Source organism: Lissotriton vulgaris, chromosome 2_1, assembly GCF_964263255.1.
Source record: "Lissotriton vulgaris chromosome 2_1, aLisVul1.2, whole genome shotgun sequence".
NCBI lineage: Eukaryota > Metazoa > Chordata > Amphibia > Caudata > Salamandridae > Lissotriton > Lissotriton vulgaris.
In genome coordinates this window covers 1,674,164,698-1,674,187,682 of record NC_141687.1, presented here as the reverse complement: position 1 = coordinate 1,674,187,682, position 22,985 = coordinate 1,674,164,698, and the positions used below count along the sequence as shown (strand labels likewise).

Here is a 22,985-nt window from a genome sequence, read left to right as displayed (position 1 = left end):
GCCATCAGCGCCCCGGGCCGCAGGCGATTAAAAATGGCTACGGCCTCATCGAAGGATGCGTACCGCACCGAACACACTTCTGGATCGATTGCCTCATTTACGGAAAGACCTCGTGGAGCTGATAAGTTATGAATTAGTCGGAACTCTCCAGGGTCTTTCTTGGGTACTACCCCCAAGGGAGAACAAACAAAATTCTGAACTGGGGGTACACTAAACGGGCCAGCGACCCGACCTCGAGTCACCTCTTTTCGGATCTTTTCCTGTACTACGGTTGTATGTTGCAGGACGGAAAGTTGGTTTTTACACTTTTCCACACCCTGAAAGTCCCCTACCGGGATGCGGAAACCATACGAAAAACCGTTTCGCAGCACCCCAGCAGAAGTACGATCCGGGTAATCACTGAGCCAAGGGATCATTGCCAGGGTATCAATGGGAGTGGGTAAAGGCGCCCCTCGGACTATATTAGACCTGTTTGGCACCTCCTCTCCCCCCGTTATCACCCGTTCTGGCTCTGCACGAGACCTCAGGATGGGACGACCCACAACCACTACATTCATGTTTGAATTTACACGATCCCTGCGGTCTCGTACATTTCCCTCTGTTGTAATTAAAACAGAAACCCTTTCTTCCGGTATTGCCGGTAGGTTTCGAGTGATCGTCGGACCCCGAACCCGATCGAAAGGGCGTCCCCGCATATTGTCGAGAGGATTCACCCACATTACTTCCTACCAACGGCATTTTTAACATTCCTGACTCCTTCATTTTGTCCCAGGTCAAGGCATCATAACAATCCCAGGTTAAACTTTTATTATGCTCCTTTTCCTTTCTGAACATATTATCGTAACAAAACCAATGGTTCCCCTGGTGCGATGTCGAGTACCCCATGATTCGTGATTGGTAGATTGGGAACTCGGAAAGCAACTCAGGCCTACGTTCGCCCAGGATTGATGTAAAAATTCCCCAGGCATTGCCCCAATTGGCGATATTCTCATTCACTTTAAAGGCGGCCATTTTTGCGCGCCAAACACTCGGGTGCATTAGGTCCTTCTGACTCTTTACATGCTCAACCTCATAATGATCAACAAGTAACGAAAAAATGTTCACATATTCCCCCGCCCAAATCTTTTCCTTAATTGCCAAAGGAACATGTTGCCCCAACTTTTCTCTCCGAGAGGGTGTTGACTCATCCCTCGCGATCGGCAATGGCCGCTTACCTGCACCTGACGCTGCCTCTGTGGTCGCAACCGTCCCTGGTGTCTTGTCCCCTACTGCAGCCGGTACGGGCACCTTGGCTGCTTCCCGCTTCTCACGCAATTGCTTAATCAGCTCCTGCGCTTCGACAGCCGTGGCGCCCTCGTTACCTTTTCCCAACCACGCTGCCAATTGTGCTGCCAACTCGGGCGGCATATCATCCTCGGACACGGGGGTGATCGGATTCCCTTCCCCTGGCACGGGAATTGGAGCCTCGAGCGGAGCACTGGGACCGGGAATCTCTTCTCCCGCTGCCCCCCTCCTGGGCCTCTTGTTTTTCCCTCCCGGGGCTGTTCCCGCCAAAGGACGTTTTGGACCCCTTTCTTCATTCATGTCCACCCGCTTCCTTAGCTCGGACATCTCCTTCATGAGAACACGCAGCATCTGGTCGGTATTCATACGCTTTCCAACCTTCTTCGGCATTCTCCAACAAAGTAACTGAAAAACAAACAAGAACGATTAAAACGCTCAAAATTGGCTCTTCGTTCCGTCTCGAGCTCACGTGCAGCGGGGAGGTGCAGCTTCAGAGCACAGGAACAAGAGGATGTCTTCTGGTCTTGCGTCTCTTTTTATCCATCTTCAGGGCGGGCGTAAACCCGCCCCTGCCTGCCCCGAGGGCGTGGCCGGCGGCGTCCGTGTCTAGGCCAGCCCACTCAAGGGCGGGAAAAAGCGCGCCCCGGCTACGCCGCTTCGGGCATACCAGCCGAGACGCGCCTCCCGCCCCAAAATGTCTTCCCGGGGGGATCGAGGCACTCTGCCATACGTTCGGGGGGACCGAGTGGTCGCCCCTTTCCAATCTAGCTGCAGATTCATTAGCGACCCACCACTGCTCCCCACTCTGCAAACTGATTTATTGGGAAAGGGTTTCCCCCTTTCAGGGTCCTAGTCTTTCACACCGGTAGCCGCTGTTTTTCATGGCTCTGCAATTCCATTGTGGAAAGTCACGAAAAGTAACTGACGTCAGCACAGTGCTTTGGCGCCTATATAGGCACGGCGCGCGTCTCTGCCAACACACCGAGGCGAACGAAACCACCTACTGGCACGCAGGGGTACTGCTCACAAGTTTCCAGATCCAGTTTGACGCCTGTGGATAATTCTGCGGTAAGGAGTCTGCAACTAGATAAAGTACCTACCAAATAAGGTGTGACTGAAGGTAATAGTTTTTTCTTCTGTCTGATTTGGGTCTCCAGATCAACTCAGAAAAATCTATCCTGAATCTGATATGGAGGAAAGTGGATTGTTATGTGGTGTGGTGGTGAGACAATATTTTTAGAGAAGGGAGACAAGTATTAAGCAAACCATTCATAATTCAAACGCCTTTATCTTGACCCACTATAACATATTAAATGCTAACACATAATAATTTACTGAGACAGTGATGTATCAAAATTATGAGTTTTTTTTATTATTTTGTGTTTCTTGATTTTTTGTTCATTGTTTTTTAACTCAGTTCATTTATAAAATTTTATATAAATTATCAGTCAGTTACACATACACAACATACATATATGGGCTATACATACTATACAATAGTGAAAAAAGGGACAAGTGCTATACGATATGATTGGTTGATGGATAAGTGAAGAAGGCAAATGCGGTGAGGTGGAGCACAACGCGTTTCGGCCAGGAGGCCTTCATCAGGTAACCGTCATTCGTATATAACATACAACATAACTTCTATTTTTCTTAGTAGAATATATAATTTTGAAATTCCATATACAGGATGATTGGCTGTTGGATATTGGAGAGTCCTATATTGAAGCACTGATATTCCTTATTTTGGAATCCCTCGATGTGAAATAGTTCTAGGGAAGCGGCGATATTAGATAACTCACACAGGTATTCTTCTTATAGATATCGACACGTGTTAGCCTTAGACATCTAATTGTGGGATTGGTTTATCAGATCCAGTCACGGTAAGTATTATAGCGTCCTATGTTTACCCCTTCTGATTAGCTGATTGCAGCACAGTTTATGGCAGTTGCACTCGTTCTTAAAATATCTTATAAAAAGTAGTTTGGGTCGTGATTTCTTTGTACAGGCTAGTATCGGTAGAATCTTTTAATCGGTGCCAGTGCCGCATAGTCTGGGGTTCTGCTCGTACACGTGTTGTCCTGTGACCGATGCGATATGACATCATCATATAATAACTTTCACAGTCTGTATCGGGTCCAGTTAAGCTCTTTAACACAATCCTTAGCTCAGTCTTGGGTAGCATTTAGAAATACCGAAACCGGTAATAGGAAATTAATAAGTTAGTAAGTAACAGTTAATAAGTTAGAAAAAATACAACATAATAAAACATCTTTTTATAAAAATTGGATATAATTTTATCCTTAAATAGACACCAAAACAACAAAATTCTAACCAGACAAGAGATTATTCAAAGTTCATATAATGTACTGTAGTTCAATATTCAGAATGCAGTAAATTGTTGTATGTAGCTTATCTGTTTTGAGCAAGCACACTACAACTACTACTAAAACTATTTTGGACCGGCCGCAAATGGTTGGGAGCCAGTCACCTGGACCACTATGTTGCTGGAAACAGTTACCTTTCTGGTCCAGCAATCTCGGGGTCCTTCCCATATTTCTGTCCCTTATCGTGGTCTAGTAAAAAGGTGGTCCTGATGCTGAAGAGATGTGTGGAGTCATCCTGGGGCCACCCTTGAGTTCAAGAACGTCATGGGTCATCTCTGGACTCTTATCACCCTCAGTGGAGTCCCGGGCAGGTCTGGTCACTACTGGCAAACTGTATCCCATTTACAGCAGTCTCAGCAGTTATTTACAGGTTAGTAACTTTCTTGTAGGGGACCCACGGTCCACTTTTATGTCAGCCACGGGTCCCTGGACTTGGGGGACACCTTGTTGTAGGTCAGGACTTTGTCTCTTGGGGAGCACTGAGGCATCCAGTGGCAGGCAGGCTTTCTTGGCAGCTGGGTTCTCTGGGGTGCAAGCTTTCTTAGCTTTTGTAGTCCTGACACATAATCGTCGTAGATCAGTATCGACAAAGATCACTGTTCGAGGCATGTGGGCTGCTGAATTCATATCTGTGCATAGATCGCCGCCTAGTGTTGGGTCCGGATGATCGCACATTGTTGTCCTGGAAGAGTCTTCGAAGTATCACGAGATAGGTGGCTCCTCCCCTGGACTACAGTGCGCATGGGCATCGACTCCATCCTCAGATTGTTTTTTTCCGCCATTGGGTTCGGATGTCTATTGGTTCACTCTAGTCGGAATCGATATAATCTTTCTTAAGGCCAAAAGGCTTTTAGTTTTTTCGTCTGTATAGTCTTGCGTTCGGTGCCCGATTCTTCCAGCTCGGTTCCGAGCCGGATTCCTGAGAACCTCGTGCTTTCGACGCGGAGGGCCCAGTCGACGCCACAGACCCTATCGACTGATCATCATGGAACGGAGTCCGTTCAAGAGATGTCCCGTGTGCAACTCCAAGTATCCCCACATCGACGTCCACCCGGTGTGCAACAAGTGTCTGTCGCCGGATCATGATGAAGCCAGTTGCATGGCTTGTTCCCGTTTTCGATCCAAGAAGTCGCGGAAGCATCGACGCGCTGCGCGCCAGGAGGCCCAGCAGACTGCACCGGCGCCTTTGGACATTTTCGATGCCGGGGATGATGAGGGAGCTGACCGGGAAGTTAGTGAAAACCTGTTGAATCCCTCGTCGGAGGTAGACTACAACTACGACGCGGACGCTGAAATGCTCGAAGCGGAAGAAGTCGTCGACGAGGTAGGAGACGACGATGGGGCCTTTGGGGCCATGGAAGATAGCTCGAGCGAAGAGCTAACTCAGACTGATATTGGGGCTGAAACGCTTCAAAAGGATCTGGGGTCGTGGAAACAAAAACTCCAGATCCCCCGTGGTCTTGTCACTGCCCCCCGACCACGCAACACCGGTCGGGGGAAGACTTCAACAGTTCCTGCCAGTCTGGAAATCCATCACCACAGACAGGTGGGTCACACAGCTTATACAGTACGGTTATTGTCTGGAGTTAACATCCACTCCACCCAACATACCCCCAAGACACCGTCCTATGTCCGCCGAGCATTTGCACTTATTGCAGCAGGAGGTCCTAGTCATGCTGCAAAAAGGGGCAATCGAGCTCGTGCCTGTGGAAGAAAGAGGCACAGGAGTTTACTCACTGTACTTCTTGATACCAAAAAAAGGCGGGTCCCTCAGACCCATACTGGACCTCAGACCCCTCAATCAGTACATTCTATCGGAGCACTTTCACATGCTGACCCTGCAGCAAGTACTCCCATTGCTCAGTCAGGGGGATTTTCTCGCAACTTTAGATCTGAAGGATGCGTATTTTCACATTCCGCTGCACCCGTCACACAAAAAATACCTCCGGTTCACCATCCAAAACCAACATTACCAGCTCAAGGTTTTGCCTTTCGGGGTCACCACGGCACCCAGGGTGTTTACGAAGTGCCTGGCGACAGGGGCGGCGCACCTAAGACTAAACATTCACGTCTACCCTTATCTGGACGGCTGGCTCATTCAGGCAGAGTCAGCCCAGCAGTGTGCCGCCCACATGTCCCACACGATTCACCTTCTTCACGATCTGGGATTCTCACTGAATTACCCCAAAGTCCCACCTGCAACCCGCCCACATACGGCAGTATCTGGGTGCGACGATAAATACACTGGCAGCCACAGCACAGCCAAATTCAGTGAGGGTCAACAGCATTCAATCGCTGATACAAAGATTCAGACCTCAACACTCTCTTCCAGCGCGAGTGTTCATGCAGTTGATAGGCATGATGGCCTCCTGCATCTCCATAGTCCTGCACGCAAGACTGCATATGCGTCCGCTTCAGGAGTGCTTAGCACGTCAGTGGACTCAGGCTCACGGACAGTTGAAAGACCTAGTGTTGGTGAGCGGTCGGGCATACAACTCTTTGGTGGAATCCACAAAACCTTTGCAAGGGACGACCGTTCCAAGAGCCTGTGCCACAGATCATCCTGACGACGGACGCTTCTCTCCAGGGATGGGGAGCTCATGTACTCCATTACACTGTGCAGGGACTATGGACACCACAGCAAAGGAAGATGCACATCAATGTTCTGGAACTGATGGCGATCTTCATGGCACTAAAAGCCTTCAAAGTACATCTGTGCAACAAGGTCGTGTTGATCCGGACGGACAACATGACGGCCATGTACTACATTCAGAAGCAGGGAGGAACACTCTCCACAGTTGTCTCATCTGGCTCAGAGCATGTGGAAGTGGGCCATTCAGAGAAACATCTTCCTCATGGAAGAACACCTCCCAGGCAAAGACAATCAGATGGCGGACCTGCTCAGCAGGTACAGCCACCAAATGCACGAGTGGGAGATGCATCCATCAGTACTCCACCCGTACTTCCAAAGGTGGGGTCATCTAGAGATAGACCTGTTCGCCACAAAGGAGAACGCAAAATGCCGAAGCTTTGCCGCCAGGTTTTCACACCCACAGTCGCAAGGCAATGCGATATGGATGAACTGGTCAGGCAAATTTGTGTACGCTTTTCCCCCAGCACCTCTAATACCGCTGGTGGCACGCAAACTGAAGCAACACTCGATGACTCTCATCCTGGTTGCTCCGACGTGGGCTCGCCAACCATGGTACACCACGTTTCTGGAACTGTCCGTGGTACCGCATCAAAGGCTGCGCCTCACACCCAGGCTTTTGACGCAGAGCCATGGCGACATTCAGCATCCAGATCCGCAACAGCTCAACCTGGCGATCTGGCTCCTGAGGTCTTAGAGTTTGTCTACCTCAACTTACCTCCTGACTGTATGGACATCATCCGGGAGGCAAGAAAGCCCACCACCAGAGCATGCTATGCGACGAAGTGGAAGCGGTTTGTCATTTATTGTGCAGACCACAACATTAACCCGCTGGATGCTTCTATTCAAAACATCATTTGTTATCTCTTACATCTGTTCAAATGTAATCTGGCCTATGCTTCCATTCGTATACATTTATCCGCAATGGCTGCTTATCTCCAAAACAGACAGCACTTCTCACTTTTCAGGGTGCCTGCCATTAAAGCCTTTCTGGAAGGACTCAAACGAGTCATTCCTCCGCGGACGCCACCAGCTCCGGAGTGGAACCTCCATGTGGTCCTCACCAGGCTGATGGGTCCCCCTTTTGAACCACTGCATTCCTGCGAGATTCAATTCTTGACATGGAAAGTGGCTTTCCTTATAGCGATTACGTTGCTACGACGAGTTAGTGAACTCCAGGCACTAACTATCCAAGAGCCATTTATTCAAATTCATTCCTACAGGGTGGTGCTTCGCACTAACCCTAAATTCCTTCCTAAGGTAGTATCTCATTCCATATCAACCAGACTATAGAACTACCTGTGTTCTTCCAAAATCCAGAGTCACTGGCGGAGAGAATGCTCCACACACTTGACGTCAAAAGGGCCCTAATGTATTACATTGATAGGACCAAAGATTTTAGGAAGACTAAACAACTCTTTGTTGCCTTTGCGCCACAACACAAAGGTAACCCCATTTCCAAGGCTGGTATAGCCAGGTGGATCGTTAAATGTATTCAGATCTGCTATCAGAAAGCCAAGCGCACTCTCACCATTCCACCACGGGCCCACTCCACCCGAAAGTTGGGGGCCTCCATGGCTTTCCTTGGAAATATTCCTTTGGAAGACATATGTAGAGCAGCCACATGGTCTACCACACACACATTTACAAAACATTACTGTGTTGATGTGCACTCCAAACAGCAGGCAGCTGTAGGGCAGGCTGTTCTAAAAACACTTTTCCAAACTGCTGCAGCTGGCACGGGCGGCCGCCGTTAATGGAGGGACTGCTATGTATTCTATGCACAGATATGAATTCAGCAGCCCACATGTCTCGAACCGAATATGCTACTTACCAGTATGCATCTGTTCTTGGCATGTAGGGCTGCTGACATTCATATCGCCGCCCTCCTCCCCAGCGCCTGTAGCGGCTGCAGCATTCACACATACTTCTAGCATGGTCATCATTCACTTAGTTCACTCCATCTTGGCCACAATGGCTAAAAACAATCTGAGGATGGAGTCGATGCCCATGCGCACTGTAGTTCAGGGGAGGAGCCACCTATCTTGTGATACTTCGAAGACTCTTCCAGGACCACAATGTGCGATCATCCGGACCCAACGCTAGGCGGCGATCTATGCACAGATATGAATGTCAGCAGCATCAAAATACAAATGACCTAGTGTTCAAGGCAGTTCTCATCTATTGATCTGCAGACATCACTAGTTGTATATGAATTACACCAGAATTCTCTTCTTATAGAGATTTAGAGTAGGGGATGTCTCAGTCTACTGCCGTTATAAAAACAGCCCAACTCTGATCAACAAACTTAGACTAACACAAAACCCACAATCACCTTAAATGACAACAGAAAAAGGTGAGAAAGTCGAGATGGCACCTCAGGGGCGCACCACCAATGGGACCCTTGGCTGGTACTCACCAGGATGGCCCTGTTCTCATCATTGGTGCCATCAAGCCGTAACGGAAACGTGTCTTGAACCCAAAGAAAATGTCAGCAGCCCTACATGCCAAGAACAGATGCATACTGGTAAGTAGCATATTCGATCCGGCGTCTTCCGTCGTTGACGGCGGATCAAAAACAGGATACTAAAAGTCTCCATTTGGTTCCAAAATCACCAGGATAGTCACCTTTACCCAAGATTTCACCATTGCTTCCCTCACCTTCTTGATACGGAGGACTCAGGGGATGAAAGTCTTTTTGGTCCCGCTTACTGTCCCTCACAACTCAGAGTCAAATGCATGGACACTGATGAGGAAGAGGAAGCGCAAGGACAATCAGAATATATAGAAGGGGATTCTTCTTTTTCAGGTCGCTCTCCGGCCCAATGTTACAACTCTTTTCGAGACTACAATCCTTATGAGGCTTATGAAGAGCGTCAGGCGGTTTGGAGAGATTCCATGTTGGTCCCAGTCTCCCTGGTCAATGACCTTAGACATATGTTAAATGACTATTATAAAAGATTTCCCGACTCTCACGCTCCGGTTCCTTTGACACCCGGCGGTCCAAATATTCAAGTTGCTCCGCCTCCACCAGGGTTACACCACCACCTGTTGCGCAGGTTGAGAGACAGGCTCCTTGATGCATTACAATCCAGGATGATTACATCGAGAGTGAAGCAGACGATCAACCCAAGGAGGGTGAGCTCACTCAGAATCCGGACCCTCTTCTTGGTGAAGAGGGAGCCACAATCCTCCCGTTCTTGACCGTCGCCTTCCCCTCCTCCGGCGACTACTTCGAAGTCAGGGCTGGCTTAGGGTGACGTCTTTCCGCCTCGAAGTTCAATCAAAAGTGTTGGACATGCCCGTCGATGGAGAAAATATTTTTGGAAAACATGTAGACGAAGAGCTACTGGGCATCAAAAAGGATACTGAGACTGCACGTTCCTTGGGCACGCTGCAACAAAGGGGTTTCAGTCCGAGATAAAGGCCAGTTCCAGCAAAGACCATCTTACCAATCATACAGATATCAACCATATAGGCAACAGAGTTACAGACCAGAATATGGAGGACAGCAACAGTTTTGTGCCTCCAACATGTCATGCAATCAGCTAGACGCAAGCCTGCAGGACAAGGAAAATTGCAGGATTCCTCAAGATGTCAGTGACGTTTGTCTTTCGCCAGCCACCTCATCTAGTTTTCAACATCTTTGGTCCCATCAGCTGTCTCCATTCCTAAATCCATGACAAACCATCACGAAGGACAAATGGCTGCTGGACATCATCCAACACAGTCACACCCTAGAATTTGTCTGGCTGGGGATCACTACCAGTTCAAAGTTTTGCCATTCGGCCTTTGCTCAGCTCCCAGAGTTTTCATGAATTATATGGCTCCGGTAGCAGCTTTTCTGAGAAGACAGGGACACCAGGTTTACCCCGACCTGGACGACTGGCTAGTAAAAGGAGCTACATTTCACTCTACCAGAAATATCTACGCTGGATTGTCAGCGGCTCTTCAAGTATCTGGGGTTACAACTCAACGTGGAGAAGTCTCATTTGATTCAAGCCAGAAGCGTGTTTTTCTAGGGGCGCTTCTAAACAGTCGATGAAGGCATATCCCACTTCAGAACGGAAGCTCAAGATAATGCTCCTAGCATCCCTTCTACACACAAGAGAGTCCACTTCTGTGTGAGTATTCAAGTCCTTACTGGGGATGCTGTCATTGTGCACTGCGTTGATTCCAAAGTGTCGGCTGCACATGATCCCTCTCCAGGAGAAGTTAGACATGCAGTGAATGCAGGTGCACGGCTCATTCAGGGACATCATCTCTCTCTCTCTGACAGTGAAACAATCTGTCATTGTGGGAAAAAGAAACCAATATCTCTTCCGGCCTCTCGTTCCAACCAGCACAGCGTCATTATATTATGTCAACGTGCGCTTCAATGGACGGTTGGGGGCGCATCTCCAGGAATTGCAAACCCACAGAAATGGTCCCTTCAAGAAACATGTTTACACATCAATCTTTTGGAGCTAAGGGCAGTTTTTCTAGGGCTGCAGGCTTTTCTTCCCAGAATCCAGGGATCCACTGTTCTAGTAAGGACCGACAACACCACAACAATGTTCTATCATGCCAATCAAGGGGGCACCAGGTCTCTCACTTTATCAGAACAGGCCCAGGAAATTTGGAGGTGGCTAATTCATCACAACATAACATTGCAATAGAGCATGTTCGGGGCGTGGACAACGATTGAGCGGATTTTCTAAGCAGAACCAATTCCCGATGTCGTGAATGGGAGTTAAACGTGGAACAGCTGAAACGAGTCTTCAAATTGTGGGGCACTTCAAAACTGGATCTTTTTGCGACCGAAAGCAACAGGAAGTGCGAAAAGTTCAGCAGCAGGTTTCATTCCGAGGAACACTCTGCAGATGCAGTGGACAGGGACATTCGCCTATGCGTCCCCGCCGTTTCCGCTCATTCCAAGAGTGTTGAACAAGATGAAGAAGGAACCATGTAATCTCATTCTCATAGCTGTGGCAGGGCCGAGGCAGTTTTGGTACACTGAGCTTCTCCTGTGCTAGATATCTCTGCACATTCTTTCCTCCACTGCCAAACCTACTCTCAATGAACGGTCAAATTGCTCATCCTCAAAGTCTCTAAGTTTGTCCACTTGGAACCTCATGACTATGAATTCACAGATTTAAGCATCACTCCGGATTGCAGGTCCATCCTCCAACGGGCCAGAGCGCCTTCCACTGATAGGTCATATGCTGCAAAATGGAAGGGATTCTGCCATTGGTGCGAAGAGAAAGACTTGCATCCTTTACTTTCAACTCTGGAACAGGTTTTGCCTTACTTACTTCAGTTAGCTAAATCAAAATTGGCTCACTCATCAATCGAAGTACACTTGGTGGCAATTTCCAGGTTTCTCAGAAATCCAGGTGAACTCTTTGTGGTCAACAAGAATCGTTAAGGAGTTTATGAAGGGCCTCGTCAGGGTTTTCCCACCCTTAAAGCGCCTTGCAGGTCAGTGGGAATTAAACAGTGCTAGCTCAATTGATGAAATCTCCTTTTGGGCCCATACACAAGGCTGATTTAAAATATGTTTCATGGAAAACGGCTCTCCTTTTAGCCCTCACATCGCCTAGACGAATGAAATGCAGGCTTTCACAATAGCTGTGCCTTTCCTTCAATTCAGACTGGACAAGCTTTTATTGAGAACAAATCCTCTATTCATTTCTAAAGTTCCAACTTCATTTCACTTGGATGAATCAGTTGTGCTTACCAAGTACTTTGGGAATCCTTCAACCGATGCGGAAAGAGCATTGCACTCTTTGGATGTTAAGTAATGCATCAAGTTCTACATGCATAGAACAAGGACTTTCAGAAAATCTGATCAGTTATTGGTGTCATTTACTTCACCAAGGAAGGGTCAAGCCGTTCAAGGAACAGTATTGCATGTTGGATCTCCTCTGCGATTGTTTTCTGCCACAACAAGGCTGGCTGGAAAACCTCTATCTGCAAAAGTTTCTGCGCCCTCCACGAGGAAGATGGCAGCCTCTATAGCCTTCTTTGCCAGTGTATCTCTTCCAGCCATTTATAGAGCGGCAACATGGTCCAATGTGCATACATTCACTGAGCATTACTGCCTAGACTCTGCATGGAAAGCGGACGCGGCAGTGGGTCACGCTGTCCTGAGACATCGGTTTGCTTAAGGTACAATCTTTCAAATCTATCAATTCTATTTCTCTTGTGTATTTTGTTTTTCACAGATTTGCTATTTAATAATTTACTTAGATTCATGATACATATGTATTAGTATGTTTCAGTATGTCTTTTATTGCATATGACGGTCTTCTCCTAGTCGCAAACTAATGGAATTACACTGCTAACTACTTTAATACAAGCATGTGAATCTATGAAAGATTCAATACTGGAGAAAAAACAATTTACTTATCTGTACACTGTGGTTCTCCAATATTGATATCTTTCATAGATTCACGTGCGACTCTCCCTCCTCCACACCTAGGCTTGACACTTCTGATCTCATGTTATTTCTTTACCTAAGCACACTTGTGTGCGAAATCTGAGGTCTGATGTCTAGGGCTGGTCTGATTGGTCGAAGTTTGGACCTACATAAAGATGCTTACGAATGTCAACATTTTTCTTTCCTTTTGGTGGTTTCAATGTACTTCTATGGTACTTCTTTTCTAACTACCACGAGACTCTCACCATGATGACTGGGAAGATACAAGCATGTGAATCTTTGAAAGATATCAATACTGGAGAACCACAGTGTACAGGTAAGTAACTCGTTTTTTCTGCAGTCCCCTAGTGACATTTAACTTACTAGCCCTGGGTATCTCTTGTACCATATACTAGGGAGTTACTTATCAGTAAGTTAAAAATGCCACTCTAGTATTAACAACTAGACACCAGAGGAGTCCAGGGAGGTGTGGCTTGCATGGGCCCCCAGCAATTTCTTACCCAGAATCCTCTGCAAACCTCAAATTTCGCTGAATAAAATCACATTTTCCTCACATGTCTGCGTGGGAAAGTTGAAGGACCACCGTGCTGGCACAAATTTATTGCCACCTAGCGTTTCCCTTGATCTCCTGATAAAGATGCTTTCTCACTTGTTTGGGTAGGCCATTTGGCCATGACCAGGAATCCTAGGGGAACGCTATGTGGTAGGTAATTTGTGTTGGGCCAGTAATCCCATGACTTTCCCACACAGAAATGTGATTTTATTTATTTGTATGTATTTGTAGCTAAATTAGAGGTTTGCAGGGGATTCTGGGTAAGAAAACTTTGTGGTATCCATGCAAGCCACACCTCCCTGGACTCCCCTGGGTGTTTAGTTTTCAGAAATGTCTGGGTTTGGTAGGGTTCCCTAGATGTCCGCAGAGCCCACTGCCATAAAAATGCTGGTTACCCCCACGCCCTCCCCCTTGCAAAACCAGGTCGTTTTGTGATCATTTCGATGTCTTCACAGTACGTTTTGGGCCATTTCCTGTCGCGGGCACAAGGTCTACCCACACAAGTGAGGTATCATTTTTTTTTTTTTAAAGCAATATATTGAGCTTTGCAAGGGATTCTGGGTAACAGAACCTGGTGAGAGCCACACACGTCATCCCACCCTAGATTCCCCTGGATGTCTATATTTAAGAAAAGTACAGGTTTGCTAGGTTTCCCTATGTGCTGGCTGAGCTAGGGCCCAAAATCCACAGCTAGGCCCATTCCCAAAAAAGGGTCAGATTTCAGTGGAAAAATGTGATGGGTCCACATTGCGTTTAGGGCATTTTCCTGTTGCAGGCTCTAGGCCTCCCCACACAATTGAGGTATCATTTTAGGGGGACAAAGAATAGTAGAGCAAGTGTTATTACAAATTGTCTTTCTATGCATCTCTACTTCCAGATGTAAGACTGTGTGTCAAAATAAAGTAAAAAATAGTCATTTTGAATAACTCCTAATTCACATGCTAGTATGGATACTCACAACTTCAGCGATGTGCAGATAACCACTGCGTCTAAACTCCATATCTTGTTCCCATTTCGCAAATGCATAGGAGCCCTTGATACCTATTTTCACTCTTTATTTTTTACCAAATGAATTGCTGTATTACTGGTACACAATGAAAACATTGCAAGGTGCAGCTCAGTTATTGGCTCTGGGTACCTCTGGTTCTTGGTGAACCTACAAGAGATATATATATATATATATATTTTTTCGTGGCTCCAAATCGCTTCCGTTAAGAAAACGTAACACGCACTCCAAGGGTAAGCAGTTTTGACCGCCTGACATTATATATACACGTCATCTGAGTGTAACTAACAACGGATCAGTACGATAGTACATGCGAGTATGGCGGCCATTTTGAAAAGGTTAGCAGTAAAAACTACGAGAGTAAGAACAAGAAAGACCAATTATCTGAGATTAGCAATAAGTTCCGTATGATTACGACTTTTTCAGATCAAGCTAATATTCTAAGAAATCTACTCTCAAAAAACGGGCACATCCTCCATACTGATCCCATAATTGGGAATGATGTGCCCGTGAAACCCCTAATAACCTTTAGAAAACTAAGATCTATTAAGGACAAAATTGTTCACAACCATCTCACACCAGTAAAACCAAAAGTGAGTGGGGCACTTAAGGACATGAAGGGATTTTTCCCATGTGGGAAATGCCGTGCTTGTGAAAATAGCAAACGGGTATTCTCATACAAGATTCCAGGGATGTCCCATTCGAAGCCCATTAAGGAGTTCATCACATGTACAACCCCCTAATGTTGTTTACTGTCTTATCTGTCCCTGTGGACTCAAATACATCGGGAGTACTATCAAAAATGTGAAAATGCGTATCTTAGAACACCAGAGAGCTATCATGAATAAAGATATTGCATATCCTGTAGCTCGACACTTCGCCAAAGTACATCAAAGTAACAGGGAGCTGTTACAATACTTTGGCTTGGATCACATACCCCAAAATCCTAGGGGGGGAGACAGAATACAGAGTCTCCGTAGACTTGAGTCCGGTTATATTATTGATATGCAGACAAAGCACCCACTAGGACTCAATAGTGGGGAAGAACTTACTGCCCATTTAGGGAGATAAAACCAACATATTTAAAAGGGGAATGTATACTTTCTTAAAAAACTGTAGTGCTGGTTGATTCAATTCCTGTCCGGCAGATGCTCCCTGCCGATTTGATAGGATATCATGTGGAAGGTTATGATTTGGATTTCAAATTTGGAATGAATTGTGAGGTGTCAGAATTTATTAAAATAATTGTGTTAATCCTCCTTGTTTCCTTTTCCTTTCCTCTTCCTCCAGCCCTGTAGGGAGTGATGACAAGAATTTTTATAAATTTTAATGTTTTATAATTAGGATTAAGATAAAGGCATGTTGGCATTTTCTTAAATAGCCGATACACAGCATCATTCTCTCTTTAGGTATTTAGTCCACAGTGCATAACGCACAGAGAAATGTAATTTGATTATGATTTGAAATATCTATAGCCATTGATGCCTGTTGTAGTTGCATATATATGCTTAATCACTTTGTGGGTGCTCATTTATTGACTGTACTAACTAAATGGGCCAATTAATGATGTACGTGTAAAATGCCGGTGACATGCCGATACACGGCAACATTGACAAACACGCACCGGCAATGGCGGCTCTTATATCCTATATCTGATATGGTATGGAAGGTATTGTGAAATATTTACTGCTAACCTTTTCAAAATGGCTGCCATACTCGCATGTACTATCGTACTGGTCCGTTGTTAGTTACACTCAGATGACGTATATATAATGTTGTCAGGCGGTCAAAACTGTAAACATTGACGAAGGACTTCTGTCCGAAACACGTCTGTTACACTTGTTTGTGGGCTAAATAAATATTTGCCGCTTACCCCTGGAGTACGTGTTACGTTTTCTTAACGGAAGTGATTTGGAGCCACGATTTTTACCGCGAGTATCGGCGTGGGAATCTGCACCCGCCTGTGAGTGCCTCGGGATTACCGTGTATATATATATATATATATATATATATATATATATATTTTGCACAGGATCTCCCCGGTCCCGGGGAGGGGTGGAGTCGCTGAAAGACGGAACTGACACGCTTTTTTCCGTGATCAAGACAGCGGACGCTGTCGAAACGCGTTGGTTAATTTTTGTTGTTTAAACCCCCACACGATTGATGAAATAAACAACCACTACTGAAAAAAGCGTGTCAGTTCCGTCTTTCAGCGACTCCACCCCTCCCCGGGACCGGGGAGATCCTGTGCAAATTAACAGCGGTTGGCTCAACCGCAGGAGAAACGCGACCGAGAACCAAGGAGCGCCTAGCGAAGGGGAAGCGAGCCAAGCAGTGGAATATATATATATATATCCACCAAACCAATCTTGATCATCAAAGAAGGCGCTGACTCCGTGTATCTTAATTCAAGCGTTTTTATTTCTCAAATCAGCTTCTGCTCAGACGCGTTTCGGCGGCTACTCCCGCCTTGCTCACTAACATCTGACCACTGAATAGTGCGCGTTATATACATATCACATTGTCACATGAGTTACAATTAACATAACTAATTGGCATTCACTTGTTGCCAAGGTGACGTGGTTCCACCCTCGTGTTGACGTGACTGTTAACATGCCTATTACATTTTTGGCGGGTTTGTTAACTAATGATTCACGTATTTTCACACTTATTTTAAACATTCACAACATGTCTAAAATACCTTTGTTAAAACAATTTCTTAAATTTGCCACACTTATTTTTACACATTGATGTTTAGTCATTACATTCCCTGTATTTACTCCATTACATTTTCCCGCTTGACAGTTGTATAATGATTCACCTGTGGCGTCTCCCAAAGCGTCATGGAAAGTTTGGTGTTTCACGGGAGAGGAACGTGTCACGTATGTGATTGGGTCTGATTTAGGAGCGGGTAATGTAAGGGGTCGAGCTTACCGACGATCGGTTTGTCGGCCTGTTGGCAGAGTCAGAACAAGTTACAATGTGCCCAGTTCCATCTCCTAGAGCCGGTAAGCTAAAACGGCGTTAGACTACAAGTGTGTATGTCTCCCATGGTTTGCTAAAATCGTTTGCCCAAGTAATGATAATAGCTCTAGCCCAAATTCTGCACAATTGTTAATGACGTGCTGCAGCGCAAGTGCGCTTTGTACAAAATTATTGTGACTAATCGCCACTGTGTCATGGCGGGTTGCGGTGATCGAAGGCAACAGGGTTTGCGTTAGGTTTGCTCAGGTGATGGTGTCAGTGTGGACTGACGGGTGTGATTTGTTTTCATATGACAAATAGTGTAGATTATTTACAGTGATAGCGCAATCTGGGTAGTTGTCGTTAAGGGTACTAAGGTGGGGAAACGCTGCACTAGATATGGATACTTAGGGCTTCATCAGCATTAAGCCATGAGGGGATCTTAGAATTCAGTAAAATAATATATCTGGATTCCAGGCGGCGTACCGCAAGTTTGCGGTTCCCGCCCCTCACATTCTTGGGGATACTGTCAATGACAAAATATGTCAGACCTTTAGAATCTCCTTCATGAATCTCATGGATATGTCATGCTACTGGGTAGGATGGATCCTTATTCGTGATTGCCTGTAGGTGTTGCAGGATTCTGACATGCACTGGGTGGATTGTGGACCCTACACATGTGAGCACATATACGGCATATTCCGTCTTACATGTGTAATGCTCTCTGAAGGAGTAGGGTTTCCTTCTGAATGGTACTGTTATGCTTGTTGTATTGCTTCCATGACTGCAGGCCTTGCATTTGGCGTACTTTTTAAAACCTTTTTGTGATTGGAGCCAGTTTTTTTTGTTTTGTGATAACAGGGGCATTGCGTATCAATTGCTGACACATTGATCTGGCTTTTCTAAAGGACACTAATGGTTTATCACCCATTCTATCCCCTATGGTTGTGTCATTCCAGACCAAGGGCCAGTGCCTTCTGAGTATTTTTCGAAGGTTCGCATGGTAGCGATTAAAACCTGTGATTAACCTATGGGGTTGTCTTTCTTGTGTCGTAGTTACTGACTCTGTTGCCTCTGGGAACAGTAGGTCATGTCGGTTTTTAGTGCTGCACTTGATTTCGGCAGTCTTGCAGGTTTTGTCAGTCTACCCTCTCTTTTTCAATCTCGTGAATAAGTTATTTTTTGCTTCAGATAGCCCTTCACTGGTGCTACAGTTGCGTGTCATCCTGAGGCATTCCGCATAGGGGATGGACTGTTTGATATATATATCTATATATATATATATATATATATATATATATATATATATATATACTGACGGTGACTACATTTCCCAAAATGCACGGCGCAGACTCAATCAGAGCAGCCCATTAGGGGGCGTGCCATCAACACAGATAAGGGAGAAAATGCCAACAGCAGGTACTCTTCATTTTCCACGCAGCCTCTGAGGAAGAAACTATTCGAAACGCGTCAGGCAGTGTGAACCTGACAGTGAAAGGATTTGGCAGCATGGCGTTTCTGTACCTATCAATAAAGGCTTGTGCTTGAAGCCGGGTGTGTGTTAGAGTGCCCCTCATTTACCGGGACAAGCAAGGAGCAAGATATATATATATATATACCTGCTGTTGGCGTTTTCTCCCTTATCTGTGTTGATGGCACGCCCCCTAATGGGCTGCTCTGATTGAGTCTGCGCCGTGCATTTTGGGAAATGTAGTCACCGTCAGCAATCCTTACTGGTGCAATAATGTTCTGTTGGCAAAAAAGACCCATGGATGGGTCCTGGAAGCAGGCACTTCCTAAATCCAAGGTGTGTGCCCCACATGTGGGAACCGGCAAATGTCGACCCCCGTGGTCCCCAGGCCTCTCGGGGTGGTGCCTCTCGACGCATTTCCATTTAGTACAATATGCTCTTTGCTCATTGGAGGCCCCAGGTTTGTCTTTTAATTTGTTTTAAGCAGGTTTTATTCATTGATGTGTTCAGCCAAATACTGTTATTAATTTTGATCATTGGAATGGTTTTAAAACAATAAAGAAAAACAGCATATGCTGAAAATAATTGTTCTTTGTAGGAATCTTTTCTAATTGTACTTCAAATAATTTTATTAAAATTGTGTTTTGTGACTCCCATCACATGGTTTCTCTACTGCTTATGGATTAGGACAGAGTACCAATGACTGATAACTAGGATTACGAGCAAGGGACTTTTCCGTACTGAGGCAAGGCTTAATCGAAAAGTTGCATCCTCTTGGTGGGGGGGGGGGGGGGGGGGGGGGGGGTGGTGGCACAAGTGTAACTCTGGTATGACAAGCCAGGATGTCTGTTGGTATTTTACCTTTGTCATGTCTCCAAAGCTAACACTACGCTGCCATGACTGGAATCTGTGTGGCAGGGCTATTGTACTTCCACAGCAGATGCCAGTTCTGTACAAAACAGTTACACTGGCATGGTGGGGTCCTCTCTGTAACCTTAATGTTGCATTGATATGATTATTAGCATTAACCTATGGTTTCTTTTAGATTATTATATTGGCAATCTCTCTCGTTCTCTCTCCTTCAATGTATTCCTGTGGTCTTACATGTAGTTTTCATTTTCTAGCTCTCTTCTCAGAACCAGGATTTGATTGAAAAGAACCTGACTTTACAGGAGCAGCTGGAACAACATAACCATGACTCCGTGCCTCCCGATGATACTACAAACCTACTGAAGAAACTGTATCGAGACATGTTCTGGTGTTTGCAAGATCTGCAGTCTGTCTGCAGCACCATCTTTCAAAGATCACAGGGCACGGACCCCAACCTGTCGCTGCTGCTCGGCATACACTGTAAGTGGGCAAGGAAAGGTGTACACTGTATAACCGGATTTGTACAAATCCAAAATCTCAAACCTCATTTCTTGTTTATATACTGTTTATTAGCAGAAAACAGCCCCTCTTCCAAATATCTGAACATGCCCATATTACCCCAACCTCTGTGCTCTGTGTGTTTAGTGTACCCTTTACACCATAGCCCCAAGCTACCCCCTCCCATCCCTCCCTGTATACCTCATTTCTCACCAATAATCTGATTGTGCTTTAAATGCACACAGTGCAGAACCAATCTTCCTTTAACTCACTGATCTTCTCTGAATACTGGAAAAATACAGGCCGAAGACCCCAGTGACTGAATAGGCAAACACACATGGAAAGCTTCACCCTCTGACCAACTGTTTACTGATATGGGATATAAGTGAGTGGCTTCCGAAAGTATATCAGCTGACTTGCCAAGTGATGGAAGTGTGAGGGTGAGGGAGGGGGGATTGGTGAATTGTAGGCTGTCACCAATATTCTGATACAGCCTAATGCTGGATGTCATACCAATGTGAGGCAAGGGTCAGTGCTCCAGTGGAGTACACATGAAACCAAATGGTATTAGCAGGTTATTTTGATTGTCTGAGGAGAACCATTTCATTAACACCTTCAGTCCTTTTGGAACAGATAGAACCCTTTGTACAAAGAGTGTGAGATTAAATAGTTGCTTGCTTCTAAATCTCTGGGGCACCAGTGATTACATGAACAAACTCCGTTCCACAAACAAGATGAGAGGAAACGCGGTTTGCGAAGAAGACTGGGCCCTGCACGTGTCCCAACTATATCGCAGTGATACCTCGGACCCAGTGGTGATCTGACTAGAAGATCGTGTTGAATCCACTCAAACAGAAACTCATGAGCTGACCACTGCAGCCGAGGTCTCCAAGCATCTGCGAAATATGAAAAATGACGGTGCTCCAGGGCCCAACGGCCTTCTGGCTGGGATATTTAAATGTGCCCTGGAAGAGTGGGCGGCCCACTTGACTCCTCTATACAACAACGTGTTCAGGACTTGCCAGCTACCAGACTCATGGTTAGGCTCGATTCTATGCCCCATATTCAAGAAAGGAGATCCCATGCTCCCGGCTAATTACCAACTCATCGCACTGTTAGACCTTGAGGCAAAGGCATACGCACAATGTCTTCTTAGGGTGCTTGAAAAATGGGTTGCTGACAACAACATAATACCATACTACCAAACGGGGTTTCGGGCATCGGCCTCCACAATAGACAATATCACCACTCTAGCCATCCTGAGTCAACAAGCTGCCCAAACAAAACATTTCCACTTTACTGCTGCTTTGTTGACTACAGCGCGGCTTTTGACAAAGTGTCTCGGAACACCTTGTGGAGGAAATTGAACAAGTGGGGGATTCCGCAGAGCCTCCTAAGAGCACTCATCTCACTGCACAAGAACACATGGGTGCAAATCAAAACCGGCCCAAAGACAGTCTCTTCAAGAATTAGTGTCGCTGACGGGCTAAAGCAAGGCTGCGTTCTCGCCCCTCTCTTATTCAATCTTTATACAGCTGATCTTGGAACATTTTTAGAGAACAGCAATCTCCTTCCGCCAAAACTCAGTCCTAGTAAAAAGTCCCTGCATATATTACAATATGCGGATGACATTGTAATAATGGACCAAGCCAAATCGGGTCTCCAACGAGCGTTAAGTACGCTCCATATATACAACATCGCTAATGCCTTGAAAATCAATCAGGCAAAAACCAAGGTACTGATATTTGGCAGATGTAAGAACAAGAAATGCTTAAGGTGGAACATCGGGCCTGCCAGGATCAACACAACCGTAAAATATAATTATTTGGGAGTCTGGTTCAACGAGACGTCTAGACCTACAGTTCATCTAGCTGCCATGCAAAAGAAAGCAGGAGCAATCACATACTCCCTGACTCGGCTGAACCTGTCCCTGTGCAGTCCCTCCGCAGAAGCCATTTTGAAGGTGATCAAAGCTACTCTACTTCCTGCCTTAACCTATGGGCATCAGGCCTTTCCCGGGGCATGCTCTGCTAGTCTTGAACTCGCCCAAATCTCCACCTATAAAAAAATCTTCCACCTCCCAAGCTTCATTCCACAAGCAAGACTACGTTTGGAGCTGGGCCTACAAAGACCATCAATTTACTGTGAGGCCGATACCCTCAAATTTTTCATACGGCTATTAAAAGCCGGTGACAACACTTTAAAATCCCACCGAAAAGAAACCTTTTCCAGTCCTGGCAACCCTTGGAACACTCAGATTGCAAATGCCATAAGAGTGCTAAAGATGGACAACTCATCCCTCTTTTTAGATTCCATTCCATACTCAGCCTGGAAAAATACCATCAATAGACAGGTCAAATTAATTTCCCATCGCATGGATTTGCACTCCGTAAAAACATCTTCCATTTTGCTCCCACTGAACTCTTCGTATCTTTCCGGGAAACTGCAAGCCTATTTCCTGGAAAACTTAAATGCAGTGGCACGGAAGAACATTATGTTCATGCGACTTCTCGGCTTGCGTTCAACGGCTTTCAACAGATAGGCTCCAACAATGGAGGGGGGTTTGCAGACTGTGCAATTACCACTCTGAGTCATGGCTGCATCTCCTGTGTTGTTGCCCGGCCCTATCTGCCCCAAGAAAGTCTCTCTTAAAACCCTTGTATCTAAGATGGGGCATTAGGACATGCTGGGAGGCTTCGGCTCTTTGATTCGCATCCACTGACATCCAAGTGCTTGCAAGGTCGGGAAAATTTATGAGACTCTTGGACAATCTTCTGTCACCTTCTTCGGCCCCCGCTCTCCCACGTCCTCCCCCTCAAAAACTCATCACAGACTTTTTTTTCCCCCGTGGTATAGCACTTTTCGTTTTTATTAAATTTAA

At 45.9% G+C, this 22,985-nt stretch overlaps 1 protein-coding gene across 1 annotated transcript in view; it reads left to right on the top strand.

The window, feature by feature from the left end:
- CEP85 (centrosomal protein 85) overlaps nt 1-22,985 on the top strand; it is a 413,787-nt gene that overhangs the window by 353,375 nt on the left and 37,427 nt on the right. Inside the window, exon 13 of the mRNA XM_086957634.1 lies at nt 19,861-20,086. Coding sequence (XP_086813760.1) covers nt 19,861-20,086 — 226 coding nt within the window. The remainder of the gene's footprint in view (nt 1-19,860; nt 20,087-22,985) is intronic.